Raw genomic sequence first — 16,901 nt, forward strand, 5'->3', positions numbered from 1 at the left:
AAAACACCTACCCTTTCATTATAGACCCGACATAAATACCACCATCACCGCCTTTGTTGCTCTGGCCGACAATACTGATTCCTAGAAAGTTCACAGTATCTGAAACAGAATAAACAACACACTTGACTACATGACAGAAAAATAAATAAGCACCTATAAATATTTAACTCTTGATTGCTAAAATCATGTTTCCGAGCTTTGGAGTTTTTTAATCGGAGGACATTCAGATTTAAAAATGTATTCTACCAAAGAAGAGATGAAGAAATGTTTTAACGACGCACTCAACACATTTGTAATTGATGATTATATGGCGTCAGATATAAGGTTCAGGGCCCCGTTCCACAAAGCAATCTTAGCACTAAGATTAAGTGTATATGTTAGGCTTACAGTTATGGTGATCTTAAGGCTAAGATCGCTTCGTGGAACGCGGCCCAGGAAGACGCACATAATGAAAGAGAATATCTACTGCCACCACATCATTGGCTACTCGTCTCTATTGGCAGCATGGGATCTGTTATATGTGGCATTGGTTATAAGGACAAACCGAGTTAAAATACTAGAAATATTGTTTTCCAAAAGTCAGCTACTATTAACCTTTAGACTACTGGATTAATTTTTAACAAAAACCATGTTGAGTGGGTACAAGTTAATAATTTTTACTCACGTATATTCACTTAAATGTTTTATAAATACATGAAATAAAGTTCATATATGAATCGGTAAGTATTATTTTCATGTCTTTTTTTGTAATTTTTTATTATTTTAGATCGGCTAATGGTGATTAAAAAGTTGCGTTTACTTACGGGCATTTGTGGCCAGCTGTCCAGTATTTATATCCATTATTCCTGATAACAGTGGTTTTCTGACCAGAATTTTTTTTAAACCCGAACTATGATTCATATTGCAATATTTGGTAATTTTCGTTGTTGGTAAAACGATCAAATTTATTATCAAATTAGCTGTCACAATCAGCTATCGATCCCTGAAAATGACCGCGACGTGCTGCCATTGTTGTCAAGCGAAAATACTTGCCGAAAACCACTTTTTGAACTCAAAATTTCAAGGTATTTTCAATTGAAAAAATCAAAACAAAAGCCACTATTTTGAAAAAAAAAAACTTTTTTCTTTAATTATATTTCCTTTTCCGGCAAGTGTCGTGTGCAAAACGGCGGGAAATATGAATTGGGGAATGCACTGTATACAGTGTACAGTATATCGACTGACGTGACGTCGGGCGAGATATCTCGCCTGCAGTACTCAGAAGGTTAAGGAACCATTTTAATAACAAACAAAAAGTAAAATATAATAAAAAAAAAAAAAACCCAGCTAAAGATCGCATAGATAACATAATGAATCAGACAAAACTTTGAAGTATACAATCAAAGACTCCAAATTGGGAGTTCACACATAGGTCATGCAGATGCTTTTCAATTTAGACAGTAATGTTTTATTTAACGATGCACTCAACACATTTTATTGACGGTTATATGGCATCAGATATATGGTTAAGGACCACAGAGATATTGAGAGGAAACCCGCTGTGGCTACTTCATGGGCTACTCTTTTCAATTAGCAGCAAGGGATCTTTTATATGCATCATCCCACAGACAGGGTAGTACATACCACGGCCTTTAATATACCAGTTGTGGTGCACTGGCTGGAACGAGAAATAGCCCAATTGGTCCACCGATGGGGATCGATCCCACACCAACTGCGCATCAAGTGAGCGCTGTACCACTGGGCTACGTCCTACTCAGCTTTTCAATTTAGATGACAAACGTCACATTAATAACATGAATAACAAACAGCTGTGTCGCACTTACCCATATTTAAGGTCACTGTAATAATATTAAGAGACATCGTAGAATCTGTTATACTGCTAAAAGAAGATGCCTGAAATATATGAAATTTTAAAAAATAAATCAAAGTAATGCCACAAAACATAGATATCAATACAAAATAAAAGAAGTACTCAATGAACTGTTATAGAGTACAAATCTACTTATGTCCATAACTGCTGTATAAAGACGCAACTGGAAATGTAATCATATATAAATCTGTCAATTTTGAGCCTGAAGTTGGTGGTTATATAAAAAATGTCTCTCACTCCCCCCTATAAATAGTTATGGCACTGCTCCACTGAATATGCATGAATGTCAAGTATCTGGTCTACGTATATTTTGGGATGTACTCACTCTACTAATTGGGGGTGGCCGGTGCCGTCTTCTCCGTCTTCGATGACGACCGTGATATTTAGAAGACATGCTTGTGGTGTCTGTTACCGTGGAAAATCTGAAAATGAAAAATAAAAAGTCATTAGATTAAAGTAATTAAATGACTTTTGCTAACTTCTACAGGGCTTCTAGATTAGGGTAGCCCCACTCCCACGACTAGTGATAGCTACCATTGCCATGCCCGACGGCCAGTGAAAATAATTTGTCAAAGTCTATTTTGTAAATATGAATATCCTGCCCCCACCTGAACATTAGTCTTTTTAATCTCCATCTCCCTCTTTAGGTGACATTTCCAATTATTACTATTATTTAGTAAAATTGTAGTAACTTAAAAGTCAAGTTAGGCTAGTGAATTTGTAATTGTGGCTAGTAAATTTTAAAAACCTCTGATGCCATGGCCGGTGGATTTTATAAAAATTCTAAAAGCCCAGACTTCTAATAAAAAAAATGTCCAGAACAGTGCTCTATTACTAAGCCAGTCAGTTGAGTGATCGCTCTCACTCTGCTTCACGCTTGCCTGGTAAGTTTTAGGAGAGCTGCAAATAGATCTCCTTGCAATAAGATTTTATTACATTTTTAGTTTGAAACTTCATGTGACTGCTCGTCTAACACTATTTCAGGAGAGTGATCCACAGCTAAGCTACATCACAACCAACCCCATCCTCCACCCAAAGCCTATCAAATGATATCTGATTAAGAAAGTTACAGGATATCCTTATATCTGCATTTCTCTCTTTCTATCTCACTCACAAAAAACATTCCATTCTGTGAAAGACGTATATAAATATTTAAAGTACATGCAACTTACAAACAGAAACTGTGAGTTAATTATTTGTTAAGTACTTACCGACTGTCATCTTCCGAGTCAAAGAAGCTGGTTGACTCGAGGTCACTGGACACCATTGTGGACGTTTCGTACGTGTTTGGACCCTGAACCCGCAGGTCCCTGTGCCGGTCATGTTTCGCATGACCATTAATTCTTGGACCTGTCAAGAAAAAACACAATATGTACCGGTGATGTCATTCAGAACAGAAATGGTAGTTAATAATGATATTATAGACGGGTATTACTGTTTGCAGTACTGCAAATGTTATGTTTCGCCCAAACCGTAATTCTATGACCTGTAAAGAAAAAACATACTCTGTACTAGTGCTGTCATTAAGAATAGAAATGGTAGTTAAAACATAAAGTCATTGACACAGCAGTGCTGTAAATGTCATGTGACACAATCGGGTTCGTATCGAAGTCCAAGAAAAAAAGAAGGTTTGTTTTGTTTAACGACCCCATTGGAGAACACGGATTAATTAATCATCGGCTATTGGATCAAAACGTTTGGTAATTCTGACACGTATTCATCAGAGGAAACCTGCTACATTTTTTCTAATGCAGCAAGGGATCTTTTATACACACCACACCACAGATAGGAAAGCACATACCATGGCCTTTGACCAGTTGTAGTGCACTGGTTGGAACAAAAAAAAATGAAGCCTAAGAAGGACCAGTAAAGGGGTGTTCTCATTATGCAATCAGTCGCGCCAACGTGTGATCGAATCGTAATTTGAGAACACTTAAATCAGAACGACTTTAGTCTTATACTTTCCCATTTTTGTACGGCCAACAAATCGCACGCGACAAGTCGGTGCGACTAATCACATAATGAGAACGACGCTTAAATACTAACCACTCAGAACTAAGCTTCCAACTACATGCAACAGGGTTATCGACATGCATAAATTAAATTGTACAAATATCAACATCTGGTTTGGAAATATTTATTCCTTTTAACTCTACACCAGGTGAACATCAATTAAAATAGACAATGAAAAATGGACCCCTACTGCCTATTAATGGCATGTACATAACAAACTATAGAGATGAAAATGGGATACGAAAAAAGAATCCGGAAAATTTAATATTGCCATTAATATTGGTGGTCATTTAGTGAATTTGGCACTAACTATTGTTAGGGTTGCATGATGGTCTAAAATGGTGGCCTCTACGCAGAATGAATGCAAAAAATGGTCTAAAATGGTGGCCTCTATTCAGAATGAATGCAAAAATGGTGGTCTCTATTGAAAATGAATTCAAAAATGGTCTAAAATGGTGGCCTCTATTCAGAATGAATGCAAAGTATTAGCACAAAAAAATCAACTCATTAAATATGAACTGAGAATATGTCCATTTTTTGACAAACAATGGAAAAAACCAACCAACACTGTACAGAAGATAAAAAAAATCTGGCTTTCTGGATATATCCTGAAAACTTTCATCTCTGAACCTATATCAGTAGAGGTTTCAGGATTTCAAATTTTAAATAATTGGAAACACTTTTAGGTTCTGTGCTGTGTGATCATCGAACTCCATTGGAACTGTTTAAATTCTGGTAATCATGGTAATGGTGGATTATAATGTTACATGGTAATGAGTAACAGACGTCCGGTTCTGTGATTCTGCGCACATGCTAATGACACTCTATTCGGAGGACTGCAAACTGGCTATTCAACAAGATTTCTGTGAATTTAATATCTTGCTAGCAACAGATATCGTTAAATGTTCTAATATGACGGACTGGTTTCAGCACCATCTTTTTAGTACACTGTATAACCAAAGATCACAGTTCTAAGATGGTTACTGTAAATTTATACTGGCCTCGGTGGCGCAATAGTTAAGCTATCAGACTACAGGCTGGTAGGTACAGGGTTTGCAGCCCGGTACCAGCTCCAACCCAGAGTGAGTTCTTAAGGCCACTACACCCTCTTCTCTTTCACTAACCAGTAACCAACTAACCCACTGTCCCGGACAGATAGCCTAGATAGCCGAGGTGTGTGCCCAGGATAGCATGCTTGAACCGTAATTGGATATAAGCACAAAAATAAGTTTAAATGAAATGTAAATTTATGTACCCTACACTGGAGATATTCTAAACAAGAATCTGTATTCAGTATGTAAGGTTAGTTGTTTCAAAATTGTTTTAGTCAGAAACATCTTACAATGGCAGCAGACTCAGAAGTCACTTTCAAAACTAAAAACTACTTGAGACAGAAAGTTTAATTCTGAAAGTTTCAACTTAAAAGAACAGGTAAGAAATATAATACAACATTCAAATATAGGTGAAACACAACCTCAGGTCTTTCCCTATTAAGTGCTGAACAATCAAGTGAAAACAAATCTTCTTCAAAATGCATTAGGTGTTGCATAAACCTGAGTGAAGAATGCGGCACAAAATGGCAGCGTATAAAAACAGTGCATGCATTCTGGTGGAAGAAAATTGGCACTTTGTGAAATAAGCAATCACGGAATGTTGTTTTAACTTCGGTAGACAGTAAAAGGCAAATGAACATGCGTCTTGAATAAACATTCAGTCATGGCACAGGAACTTAATTGTCTCGTTTCGGTTTAATAAAGTGGTTTTGTCTACTATACATGTATACTAAAAGGCAAAAGTTATTGTGACACACAAAAGACAAAGATAATTGATTGTAAGTTTTTCTGCCGTCTATAAAACGTTGTAATATGGAAAGAGAAATGTCCGATGTTATGGAAACGAGCAATAGTCCATTAAAAGGGCGCACCTGTCATATGCAAATGAGCCACATCACTACAGGGGGTCCAGAGCGAAGTTCACACAGTAGCGAGTGTTCCACCTTGAGCATTGATACAGGCCTGGCACCGTCGTCTCATTGAGGCCACTAAATGCTGGAGAAAGTTCCTGGGAATGCCTTTTAGTATAGAAACACCCCCCACATGAAATTAAGACTAAGAAAGAACTTATGTTTACATATTATTTGTTGATTAAATTTAATGCAGGTATACACACAGATACAGACAATGTACAAATGGACACCGTTCTGCGAACATATGTATGTCAGGGATTAGAATGTCTGACTGCTCAGAAATAGGTTAGTTTCTTTTTTTTCAAAGTTAAAAGTTTGATTTTTTTTAATGCACTACCAGAGCAATTTGTTGAAGTTTATTTTGTTTAATGACACCACTAGAGCATATTGATTGACCAATAATCAGCTATTGGATGTCAAACATTTGGTAATTTTGACAGTGTTAGAGGAAAAGTTTAAGTTAAATTTGTTTTCTTTAACGACACCACTAGAGCAAATAATATTTTATATGCACCATCCCACAAACAGGATAGCACATACTAGTTGTGTTGCTCTGGCTGGAACAAGAAAACAGCCACTGGGCCACAACAGGGATCAATCCTAAAGCGACCACAGATTAGGTGAGTGCTTTACCACTGGGCTATGACAAGTCCTCTTTTTTTCAAAGACACCTTTAAAGCACATTGCTTCATCACTCATTATCTATAATTGGATGTCAAACATTTGCTAATTCTGACAAATACTGAACTAGACATCAGTAAAAGTAAAGTTTGTTTTATTTAACGATGCCGCTAGAGCACATTGATTTTTTATCTTATCATCGGCTATTGGACGTCAAACATATGGTCATTCTGACACTGTTTTTAGAGGAAACCCACTGTCGCCACATAGGCTACTCTTTTTACGACAGGCAGCAAGGGATCTTTTATTTGCACTTCTCACAGGCAGGATAGCACAAACCATGGCCTTTGTTAAACCAGTTATGGATCACTGGTCGGTGCAAGTGGTTTACACCTACCCATTGAGCCTTGCGGAGCACTCACTCAGGGTTTGGAGTCGGTATCTCGATTAAAAATCCCATGCCTCGACTGGGATCCGAACCCAGTACCTACCAGCCTGTAGACCGATGGCCTGCCACGACGTCACCGAGGCCGGTGAACTAGATATCAGAGAAAACCTGCTACATTTTCCCCATTAACAACAAGGAACCTTTTACATGCACTTTCCCAAAGACAGGATAGCATATACCACACTCGTTGATATACCACTCAAGGGAACTGGTTGGAAGGGGTAAAAACTAATCAGAGAAATGGTCCACCAAGGGGGTTCAATCTTACAACTAAAGCACTTCAGACGAGCACTCTACCAACTAAGCTGGATTCCAACTGTGGTACTACCAAAGACAGGACAGTACATACCACAGCCTTTGATATACCACTCAAGGGAACTGGTTGGAAGGGGGAAAAAACAATCAGAGAAATGGTCCACCAAGGGGGTTCAATCTTACAACTAAAGCATTTCAGACGAGCACTCTACCAACTAAGCTGAATCCCAACTGTCACAGTGTGGTACTACCAAAGACAGGACAGTACATACCACACTGAGTACATAGCTCAGTGGTTAAGCCATCAGTCTTAAAACTTAAGAGGAACTGGGTTTACATCCCAATACAGGCTCAGACGTAGAGTTCAGTGAGGGGCGATATAATCCACTATACTAACCTCACTCCCACTAATAACTAATAAGGGGCAATTCCACGTTAAAGTGGACATGGAGTGAAAAAATCAAATCATGTTATTCCTTATATATTAAGATTGTTTTTAATGTAAAAATGTCTGGAGAATCCAAATCTGACAAGTAAAATATTGTAAAATAAATGGATGTGTTTGACTTTAGCTATTTTATGAGGATATCGTCACACTAAAAATATGACACTTCCGTAATACACACTGAATTTATGTACAGCAGCCATGTAATTGAAGGTAATATTCTTTTTATTAGTGTTTTTGTTTTACCACTAACAAAGTACTACACTTCATAATCCACTTTAATGAACAAAATAATTTTTTTAGATTTAGGGGAAATTAGAAAACATAGAATCAGTTTGTAATTCCGTTACCGAAAACAAACAAAAAGTTAGACTGTATTATTCATTTATATGTAATCAAGGAATCAACTCATATTCTCTGAGTATATGTTAATGAACATAATCAGACACATTTACTTTCAAATTCATACATTATTAGTAAAATTATATAACTGTAAACATATGTAATTCCGTTACCATAGGTTTGTAATTCCGTTACCGTCTTTGGTATATATTGTCAAGAAACACTTTAATATAAACCTACATAGTACTAAAATGCTACACTCTTATCCATATACACCAATACATCAAGTGATGTAACAATAGGAAGATATACAAAATCTTTTTTAAAAATCCATATGGTAATAGTACTAGTAGTGGCTCCAAATGCATTTTCAGAACACCCATAGCAAATATAAATGTCATCCATTAACAATATAGAAATTAAGGAAATCTGATCAACTTTAACCAAACAGTACTACTTAAAAGCTTCATTATGCTGACTAAACATCTGCAATATCCATGACAAAATTCAAGTTATAATCGAAACCTACTAGAATTATATCGGGGCTCAAAATATGAAGTAAAATATGGCCTGCCATTATTATTATTTTTAAATAGCAGGCCAAAACAAGAAATATGGCCTGTTCTCAAACAAAAATGGCCTGCTGTAAATAAGACAGCACAACGTGAATGTAGGGTTTGGGACAATGTGTGGAAAATTAGGACCTCTGATGTGTAGTTTAGAGCATTATAAAATTAAAATGTAACAGAATTATGAGCTCGGCCTCAGCTAAATAGAAGATGAGATGATCGTATGTACATCTGTTTTTTGAAAAATGATGCGATTTTGAGTTAATTTTAGCAGGTGAATGGTTATTTCACTTGCAAGATTTAAAAATAGACTTCTTTTCACTTTTTACAGGCCGCTATTTCAAGCCATGTACATATATCTTTAAACATATATAGGGGACAGAAAGTGGAAATGTAACATAACATATCTACTTGAAGCAAACTTTAATGTTACTTTATCCAAAGGCATTTATTGACTGTACATGTATTTAATAATTTATATTTAAATTACAGGATATGCAGAAAATGGAAAGTATCATTCTAATTACCAACATTATGCTTTTAAATGTATATAATGGGCAAAAAGAAAGCAACCGTTTTATAGTGTTAATCCTGTGTTTACAAGGAAATCTAATCTGAGTAAAATTCTTAAAATGGAAAGATGGCATGTTTGGTTGGCCAAAGAAGAAAATACTGGTGTTTTGAATGTTGTCATGTATGTTACCATAACCTCAGATAGATGAGGAATTTTATTATTAGGCATAATATCTTTCACTTATCGTAATACAATCTAGATGTTTGACGGTCAGTCTATATAATTTTAATTGGCCTGTGTTCCTTTGACCTGGTGTAATTCTCTTTGTTATTAACAATGTCACTGTTCAATCATTTTTTTCAATTGCTGTCAAACATTTTAAACATTTACTATGTAATATGTACACAGTTTAGTGCTAGTTTAAATCTCCACTCATAATATACATGCACGTGTACATGTTACCGATATTGAAACTAGTTATCATTTGAAATATTAATATGAATGCTTAAAACAAGTATACTGAATTATTATTTAACTTATAAAATTATGCAACATATTTGCAAATCAAATTTAAAGTAAATAAATATGGTTTTCAACAGTAAATTCAGAGCGGTAATTCCGTTACCGAACTGTGTAATTCCGTTACCGGCATTCAATGTTGTACAACAAAATTATGAAAAGATAATTTGTAATATAATTTCTATTTTGTTAATCACAAGTCATTAGGTCATCATTCCATCATGAAGATAAATAATTATTTCATCATACTTCACAGAGTTTGTTGATGTTTTGCGGTGCCCGTAAAAATGGTGTCCGTTTTTACGTAATTCCGTTACCAAACTTTAATTAAGTACTCATGCACTACACCATGCAGTAGGGAGTCTCACTTCTGCCCATGACAAGCACTAGTGCAGTACTAGTGTATTACATAGTTACATCATTATGATAATTTTTCTTATGTGGACTAGCTGAGTTTAATGCCTGAAATATCTCTCCAACTCGTAATTCCGTTACCGTGGAATTGCCCTAAGACTGTCATGTACATACAGCCTAGATATCTGAGGTGTGTGCCTAGAACAGCGTGCTTGAATTTTAACTGAATATAAGCATGAAACTCTCAAGTTGAAAATAAAATGAACAAAATATATGTGGAAAACAAGTTTAACTATTTGCATAAAGTTTCTGTGCCCCACTGTTATCACGAATTGCTTCCCAGTGGAAGACCCTCATTTTTCATTCCAGCTAATGCACCACAACTGGTATATGAAAAGCCATGATATGTGCTATCTTGTTTCAATAATGACTATAAAAGATCACTTGCTACTAATGGAAAAATGCAAGACCATAACATGTCAGAATTACCAAATGTTTGACATAAAATAGCCGATGATTAATAAATCAATGTGCTCTAGTGCTGTCATTAGACAAAACAAATGTTAACTTTTATTTAAGTCCAAATATAAATTGGGGTCTCCCCGCTATCACACTAGTAATTAAAATCACCCAAACATCTAAAATAATTTTGCCAGTGGCAGGGATCACGGCAGGTATCTCTCTTCCAATTTTAACCAGCAATCAAAGAGTTTAAACAAAATGAATGCAGTGCATGCTGTCTGTGTTATTTGCTTTACAATCCCCTCCAATAGAGTTTGTATATAAATCACCGCTGTGTTTTCATTTACCAGACGGCAGGAAATAATGAGCGGTATTTACACGCTGTATATTAAAGCAATGCCAAGTGCTGTATTTGTTTAACTAAGCATTCAAAGAGTTGCCATGTTGTTCTAAGAAATCGCTGCCTGGCACACTACCCTCGTAAAACACTCGCACATGAAACATCTGCACAAGATGCGCACCCAGTCCCAGAATGCCCTGTTGTTAGAGAGCAAAGAGGAGTCAGAGAGTGAGAGGGAAAGAGAGAGAGAGATAGAGAGACAGGCAGGCAATATATCTTATTAATAAGCCATGCACATAGTGTGTCTGGCTTCTTTGCAGCCGGGCCTCCAGCCTTTCATGTTTGGTGAATTCATGACAGTCCATTAGAAAATATCTGACTGGCCTGTCAGGAGCAATTCAGCCAACGACTCTTGGCTGTACACACACTCACACTGAAAACAAACTGGTGCTAGGTCTGTCTGGATGTATCTTTTTTCATTCCAGATTGCCTATCTAGACTGGCTAAGGGCTAAACACTTAAATGAATTAAGCTTGTTTTGTTTAACGACACCACTAGAGCACATTTATTAGTTAATCATCAGCTATTGGATGTCAAACATTTGGTAATTCTGACTCGTTGTCAATAGAGGAAACTCGCTAAAAAAAATTAATGCAGCAAGGGATCTTTTATATGCACTTTCCCACAGACAGAAAAGCACATATCACGGCCATTGACCAGTTGTGGTGCACTGGATAGAACGAGAAAAAACCCAATCAGTTGAATGGATCCACCAAAGTGGTTCGATCCTGCGACGCAAGCACCTCAAGCGAGCACTCAACCGATTGAGCTAAATCCAGCCAAACACATGAATGCAGAGCGATATGTGTTGTCATATTATCCAGTTCATCTCACAAATGTAAATAAAGCGACTGTCCCGAGTTTCTGCCACTGTAACATGCAGTCAGTGCACCACAACTGGTATATCAAAGGCTGTGGTATGTGCTATCCTGTCTGTGGGATGGTAAATATAAAAGATCCCTTGCTACTAATGGAAAAAGGTATCACGTACCACAGCCTATAATATACCAGTCATGGTGCACTGGTTGAAAGGAAGAATAGCCCAATGGGCCCACCGATGGGGATCGATCCCAAACCGACCACGCATCAAGCATGCACTTTATCACTGGGCTACGTCCCGCACCCGTACACATACAAGTGCTTGTAAATATACAGGTACTTGTAGAAAGTCTAGAAAAACAGTGGTTGCATAAGCAATGAAACGGGCATGAAAAACATGTTGAAGGGGAGCTACTTCCTGTTACAGTCAAAAGAGCTGGGACAGAAATCAACAAAAGGAACTAACATAATGGGGACCGAAAATTAAGCAGAAATTAATGACAATTTCATTTATATCGTACTCAAAGAAGAAAGTATTATTTTTTAATGACACCACAGCGTACTTTAAAATACAGCCATGTGGTTTGTAATATTCGATTACATAAACATTTGGGCAAGAGAAAGAAAGAAAAAATTAAGTATTTTGTTTGGCTCAGTGTTTTAATTATTAATCATAAATTATCACATAATCTTAAATTTAAAAAAGTTTGGTTTGTTTAACGACACCACTAGAGCACATTGATTTATGAATCATCGGTTATTGGATGTCAAACATTTGGTAGTTTTGACATATAGTCATCAGAGGAAACTCATTTAATTTTTTCTAACGCAGCAAGGGAGTTTATATGCACTTTCCCACAGACAAGATAGCACATACCATGGCCTTTGATATACTAGTTGTGGTGCACTGGCTGGAACAAGAAATATCCCAAACCAACCTCGCAACAAGCGAGCATCTTACCACTGGGCTAAGTCCTGTCCCAATCTTAGATGAAACCCACTACATATTTCCATTAGCAGCATGGGATTTTTATAAGCATTTTCCCCACACAGGACAACACATACCATGCCCTTTGATACACCAGTCATGGTGCATCAGTTGTGATGGGTCCACTGAGGGGGTTCGATCCCACAACCAAAACACCTCAAACGAGTACTCTACTAAGGTAGATCCTACCTCTGGATGGAGAGAGAGAGAGAGAGAGAGAGAGAGAGAGAGAGAGAGAGAGAGAGAGAGAGAGAGAGAGAGAGAGAGAGAGAGAGAGAGAGATATATATATATATATATAGAGAGAGAGAGAGAATATATATATATAGAGAAAATATATATAGAGAGAGAGAGAGAGAGAGAGAGAGAGAGAGAGAGAGAGAGAGAGAGAGGGAGAGGGAGAGGGAGAGGGAGAGAGAGAAAGAGTCGACTGCCACTATATAAGCTGCTCTTTTTGTAATTAAGCAGCATGGGATCTTATTTATGCATTATTTATCCACAGGACAGCACATATCACGACCTTTGATGTACCAATCATTGGGAAATGTTTGGAATGGGAAAAATCTAGATCCATAGAGGGTTATCAATCCTGTGACTCGTTGCACCTCAGACGAGCACTCTACCAACTGGCTACATTATGCCATACTTCCAGAGTGTCAGTCCAAAATACATAGATAGACATGAACAAGTAAAATTTAAGTAAAATATGACCTGCTCATTTTTTAATTAATTTTTTTAAAACAGCAGACTTGAAAAATTATGGCCTGCTAGAAATAGGAGAGCATGGGCTAAGGCCTAAGGGCTAAGGGCAGAGTTTGGAATAGTGTGTGAAAAATTAGTACCTCTAGTGCTTAATTCTATTTTCCAACCCCTGTAATTAAGAAAATGTCCATGGCCAAAAACATGACATTAAAAAAAATCCTGAATAGTCCAAGGCAAAAAGGTTCATTAAAACCACTACGGCAATCTCCCTGGTATTGCCAATTGCCGTGAGCACTTGCAGGGGTTAATTTCCTATAAAATTACTTTTCACTATTCACAAGACACCAATGCAAATCTTGCAAACATGCTATATAATAAAAACATCATATATAGTAACGTTACAAAACTCGAGACAGTCTCTTTTAATCCAATAAAATAGGTTAACAAACGCCACCACCATCAATGTGAAAAGAGCGACTAAAGTGACTGCAATAAATGTATTCTAGACAAGTCATAAAAACCAACGACCCAATGACAGGCTGATAATGACGAGGAAATCAAGCGTAACAGTCGATTATGTTTTTATGCCTCAATCCCCAATTGCGTACGCAGGGTGCAACACTTTTCACAGAACGGGGAGTCTTTTATGGCAGATTCATTCAATCAGAACGTCATGTCAGTGTGTTTAACAATTACATAAAAAACACATTCTGTCAAACTGCTTAATGCATTATTAACGAGGAGAAAATGATTTGGCTGAGTAGTGAGAGATAGTGTGTAGGATGTATTTGTGACCTAGTTTTCCTTTGTGACCAACGAATGTGACATATATATAATGATTCTCTCAAAACTGAACCCATAATAAACCAGATTTCCATCAGAACTGGGTGACTGTCATGGTCCTTTTTTAAAATATCAGTATGAGAATACTGTTACAGCAAAGAAAGAAACTCAACACATTTTATTTACGGTTATATGGTGTCAGACACATGGTTAAGGACCACACAGATTTTGAAAGGAAACCCGTTGTCGTCACTACATGGGTTACTCTTTACGATTAGCAGCAAGGGATCTTTTATTTGTGCTTCCCACAGGCAAGATAGCACAAACTATGGCCTTTGTTGAACCAGTTATGGATCACTGGTCGGTGCAAGTGGTTTACACCTACCCATTGAGCCTTGCGGAGCACTCACTCAGGGTTTGGAGCCGGTATCTGGATTAAAAAACCCATGCCTCAACTGAAATCCGAACCCAGTACCTACCAGCCTGTAGACCGATGGCCTAACCATGACACCACCGAGGCCAGTGGACCTATATTAAACCAGACTTCCATCAGAACTGGGTGACTGTCATGGTCCCTTTTTAAATATCAGTATGAGAATCCGTAATTTGTTAAGAATCGTCAAATCTCCATGAATGTCAAACTCGATCTGTAACTACACAATAAAGTCAGATACAATTATTTTTTTTGCTAAGTATCTTGCAGTGTTTCTGCCAGGAAGATATTTTGGGGTATGGTGCTATGAAATTGAATATTTACAATGTGTGTAGGGGTATGGAAGGCCTGCCCCAGGAAACCCATGGCTTAAGTTTAGGGTTAGGGTTAAGTAGTGATAAGTCATTAATTTTGTCAAAAGGTCTTGAGACATTGTGAAGAGGGAAAAAAAAGAAGAAAAAAAAGTCTGGAAAACTATATGTGGGACAGACAGATGAGTAATGAAGAAAACAATAACGACACCACTAGAGCATATTGATGTATAAATCATCAGCTATTAGATGTCAAACATTTGGTAATTTTGACAGATAGTCTTAGAGAGGAAAAAGTGTGTTTTGTTTAATGACACCACTAGAGCACACTGATGTATAAATCATCAGCTACTGAATGTCAAACATTTGGTAATTTTGACATAGTCTTAGAGAGGAAAAATGTTTGTTTTGTTTAATGACACCACTAGAGCACACTGATATATAAATCATCAGCTACTGAATGTCAAACATTTGGTAATTTTGACATAGTCTTAGAGAGGAAAAATGTTTGTTTTGTTTAATGACACCACTAGAGCATATTGATGTATAAATTATCAGCTATTGGATGTCAAACTAGGGCCAGCTCTAGATGAGTGAAACATTTTGCCAAATTATCTTTAAAAAGGCCAAAAATAAGGTTTTTTTCAACAAAATACCAGTTATTACATGTAATTTGTTCGCCAAATTAAAATAAAATTTGCCAATTGTTCTTAAAATTCGCAACTGGCAAATTTGGCGAGCGGCAGAGCTATCCCTGCAAACATTTGGATCCATTCAACTGATTGTAGTTTTTCTCATTCCAACCAGTGCACCACTACTGGTCAAAGGCCGTGGTATGTGCTTTCCTGTCTGTTGGAAAGTGTATATAAAAGTTCTCTTGCTGCATTAGGAAAAACGAAGCACAGGTTTCCTCTGTTGACTATGTGTCAGAATTATCATAAGTTTGACATCCAACAGCCGATAATTAATCAACGTGCTCTCTAGTGGTGTCGTTAAACAAAACAATCTTTACTGACTAAAGTACAGACTCTTCCTTCAGAACAGTCTCAATCTCCTACTGACACATTTTCGAAGTCTGATATATCTTCATTACCCTGAGACAACTTGAGGTTTACCAATGTCAGATCGAGACAGATAAAAAAATATGGACTGTAAAACACCTGTCAGGGCAAATAAACCAATCTAGGTTAAAAAGAACTGGAGAAGGGTGCAATGACCATCTATTGTTTGTAGTCGGAACACTGTAAAAGAACTAGAGTAAAAGAGTTCTCGGTCATTTTAACATGACCCAGACTAAAGAAATGAATGTATGTTTAACGACACCCCAGCACAAAAAATACATTGGCTATAGTGCAGACTAAACGACCCTTTTAATGACTTCATCAAATAACCTACTGAATAGTTTCTTGTTAAGAAATCTAATGTAGTTCTGGGCTCCGTTCCACGAAGCTATCTTAGCACTACCATCACCGTACATACCTTCCATCGTGACCTTAATTTTTGTCTACGATCGCTAGCCTGTTCCACAACGCAGTTGTAAGCCACCAACGTAGATGTCAAATGGCAGTTAGATGATGATTTGATAATTTTCTAAGAAAGATACTAACTTATTGTGTAAAAATAGATCTAAATTTTTCTGCCAGAAAGAAATTTTTGGGTATGGCACTAGGAATTGAATGCAACCACAGTCAATAGGGAGTGTGAGGGCATCCCCCTGAATGAAAATGGGTTACGTTTAGGGTTAGGGTTAAGAAAATCATATAGTAATGATAAGAGTAATTAATTTTGTGAAAAAGTTAACATTAAAAAAATAACATTTGGGTATGGCACCATACCCGTTTTACCCTCTGGCAGAAACCCTGCATATACCAAATACCTTTTATGAAACTCAGCGTTTGGTGAAAAACATTCCAGGCCATACGACCTTCACACAAAAATACGGGAGATAACTTTCATGTCTTATGCATTCGGCAATTTTCGCTTAGCACACAAACTGACAAAGTTAGGCTACTTCATAGATGTCCGATACCAATGAATACATCCAAGATGTTTCAAAAAGTTAGTAACCAATTTATTATTTAACTAATT

General features: G+C 36.9%; 1 protein-coding gene across 6 annotated transcripts in view; it reads right to left on the reverse strand.

Moving 5' to 3' along the window:
- Positions 1-16,901, reverse strand: part of LOC121390335 (segment polarity protein dishevelled homolog DVL-3-like) — a 77,755-nt gene that overhangs the window by 39,744 nt on the left and 21,110 nt on the right. For all 6 annotated transcript variants that reach the window (XR_005960196.1, XM_041522127.1, XM_041522128.1 and 3 more), the window contains exons 6-9: positions 3,082-3,220; positions 2,196-2,292; positions 1,824-1,893; positions 12-99 (exon numbers count right to left, since the gene is read on the reverse strand). Coding sequence is in view for 5 of the 6 variants with exons in the window: in XM_041522127.1 (XP_041378061.1) it covers positions 12-99; positions 1,824-1,893; positions 2,196-2,292; positions 3,082-3,220 (394 nt within the window). In the remaining variant the exon portion in view is untranslated. The remainder of the gene's footprint in view (positions 1-11; positions 100-1,823; positions 1,894-2,195; positions 2,293-3,081; positions 3,221-16,901) is intronic.

This window comes from Gigantopelta aegis, chromosome 15, assembly GCF_016097555.1.
Source record: "Gigantopelta aegis isolate Gae_Host chromosome 15, Gae_host_genome, whole genome shotgun sequence".
NCBI classification, from domain to species: Eukaryota; Metazoa; Mollusca; class Gastropoda; order Neomphalida; family Peltospiridae; genus Gigantopelta; species Gigantopelta aegis.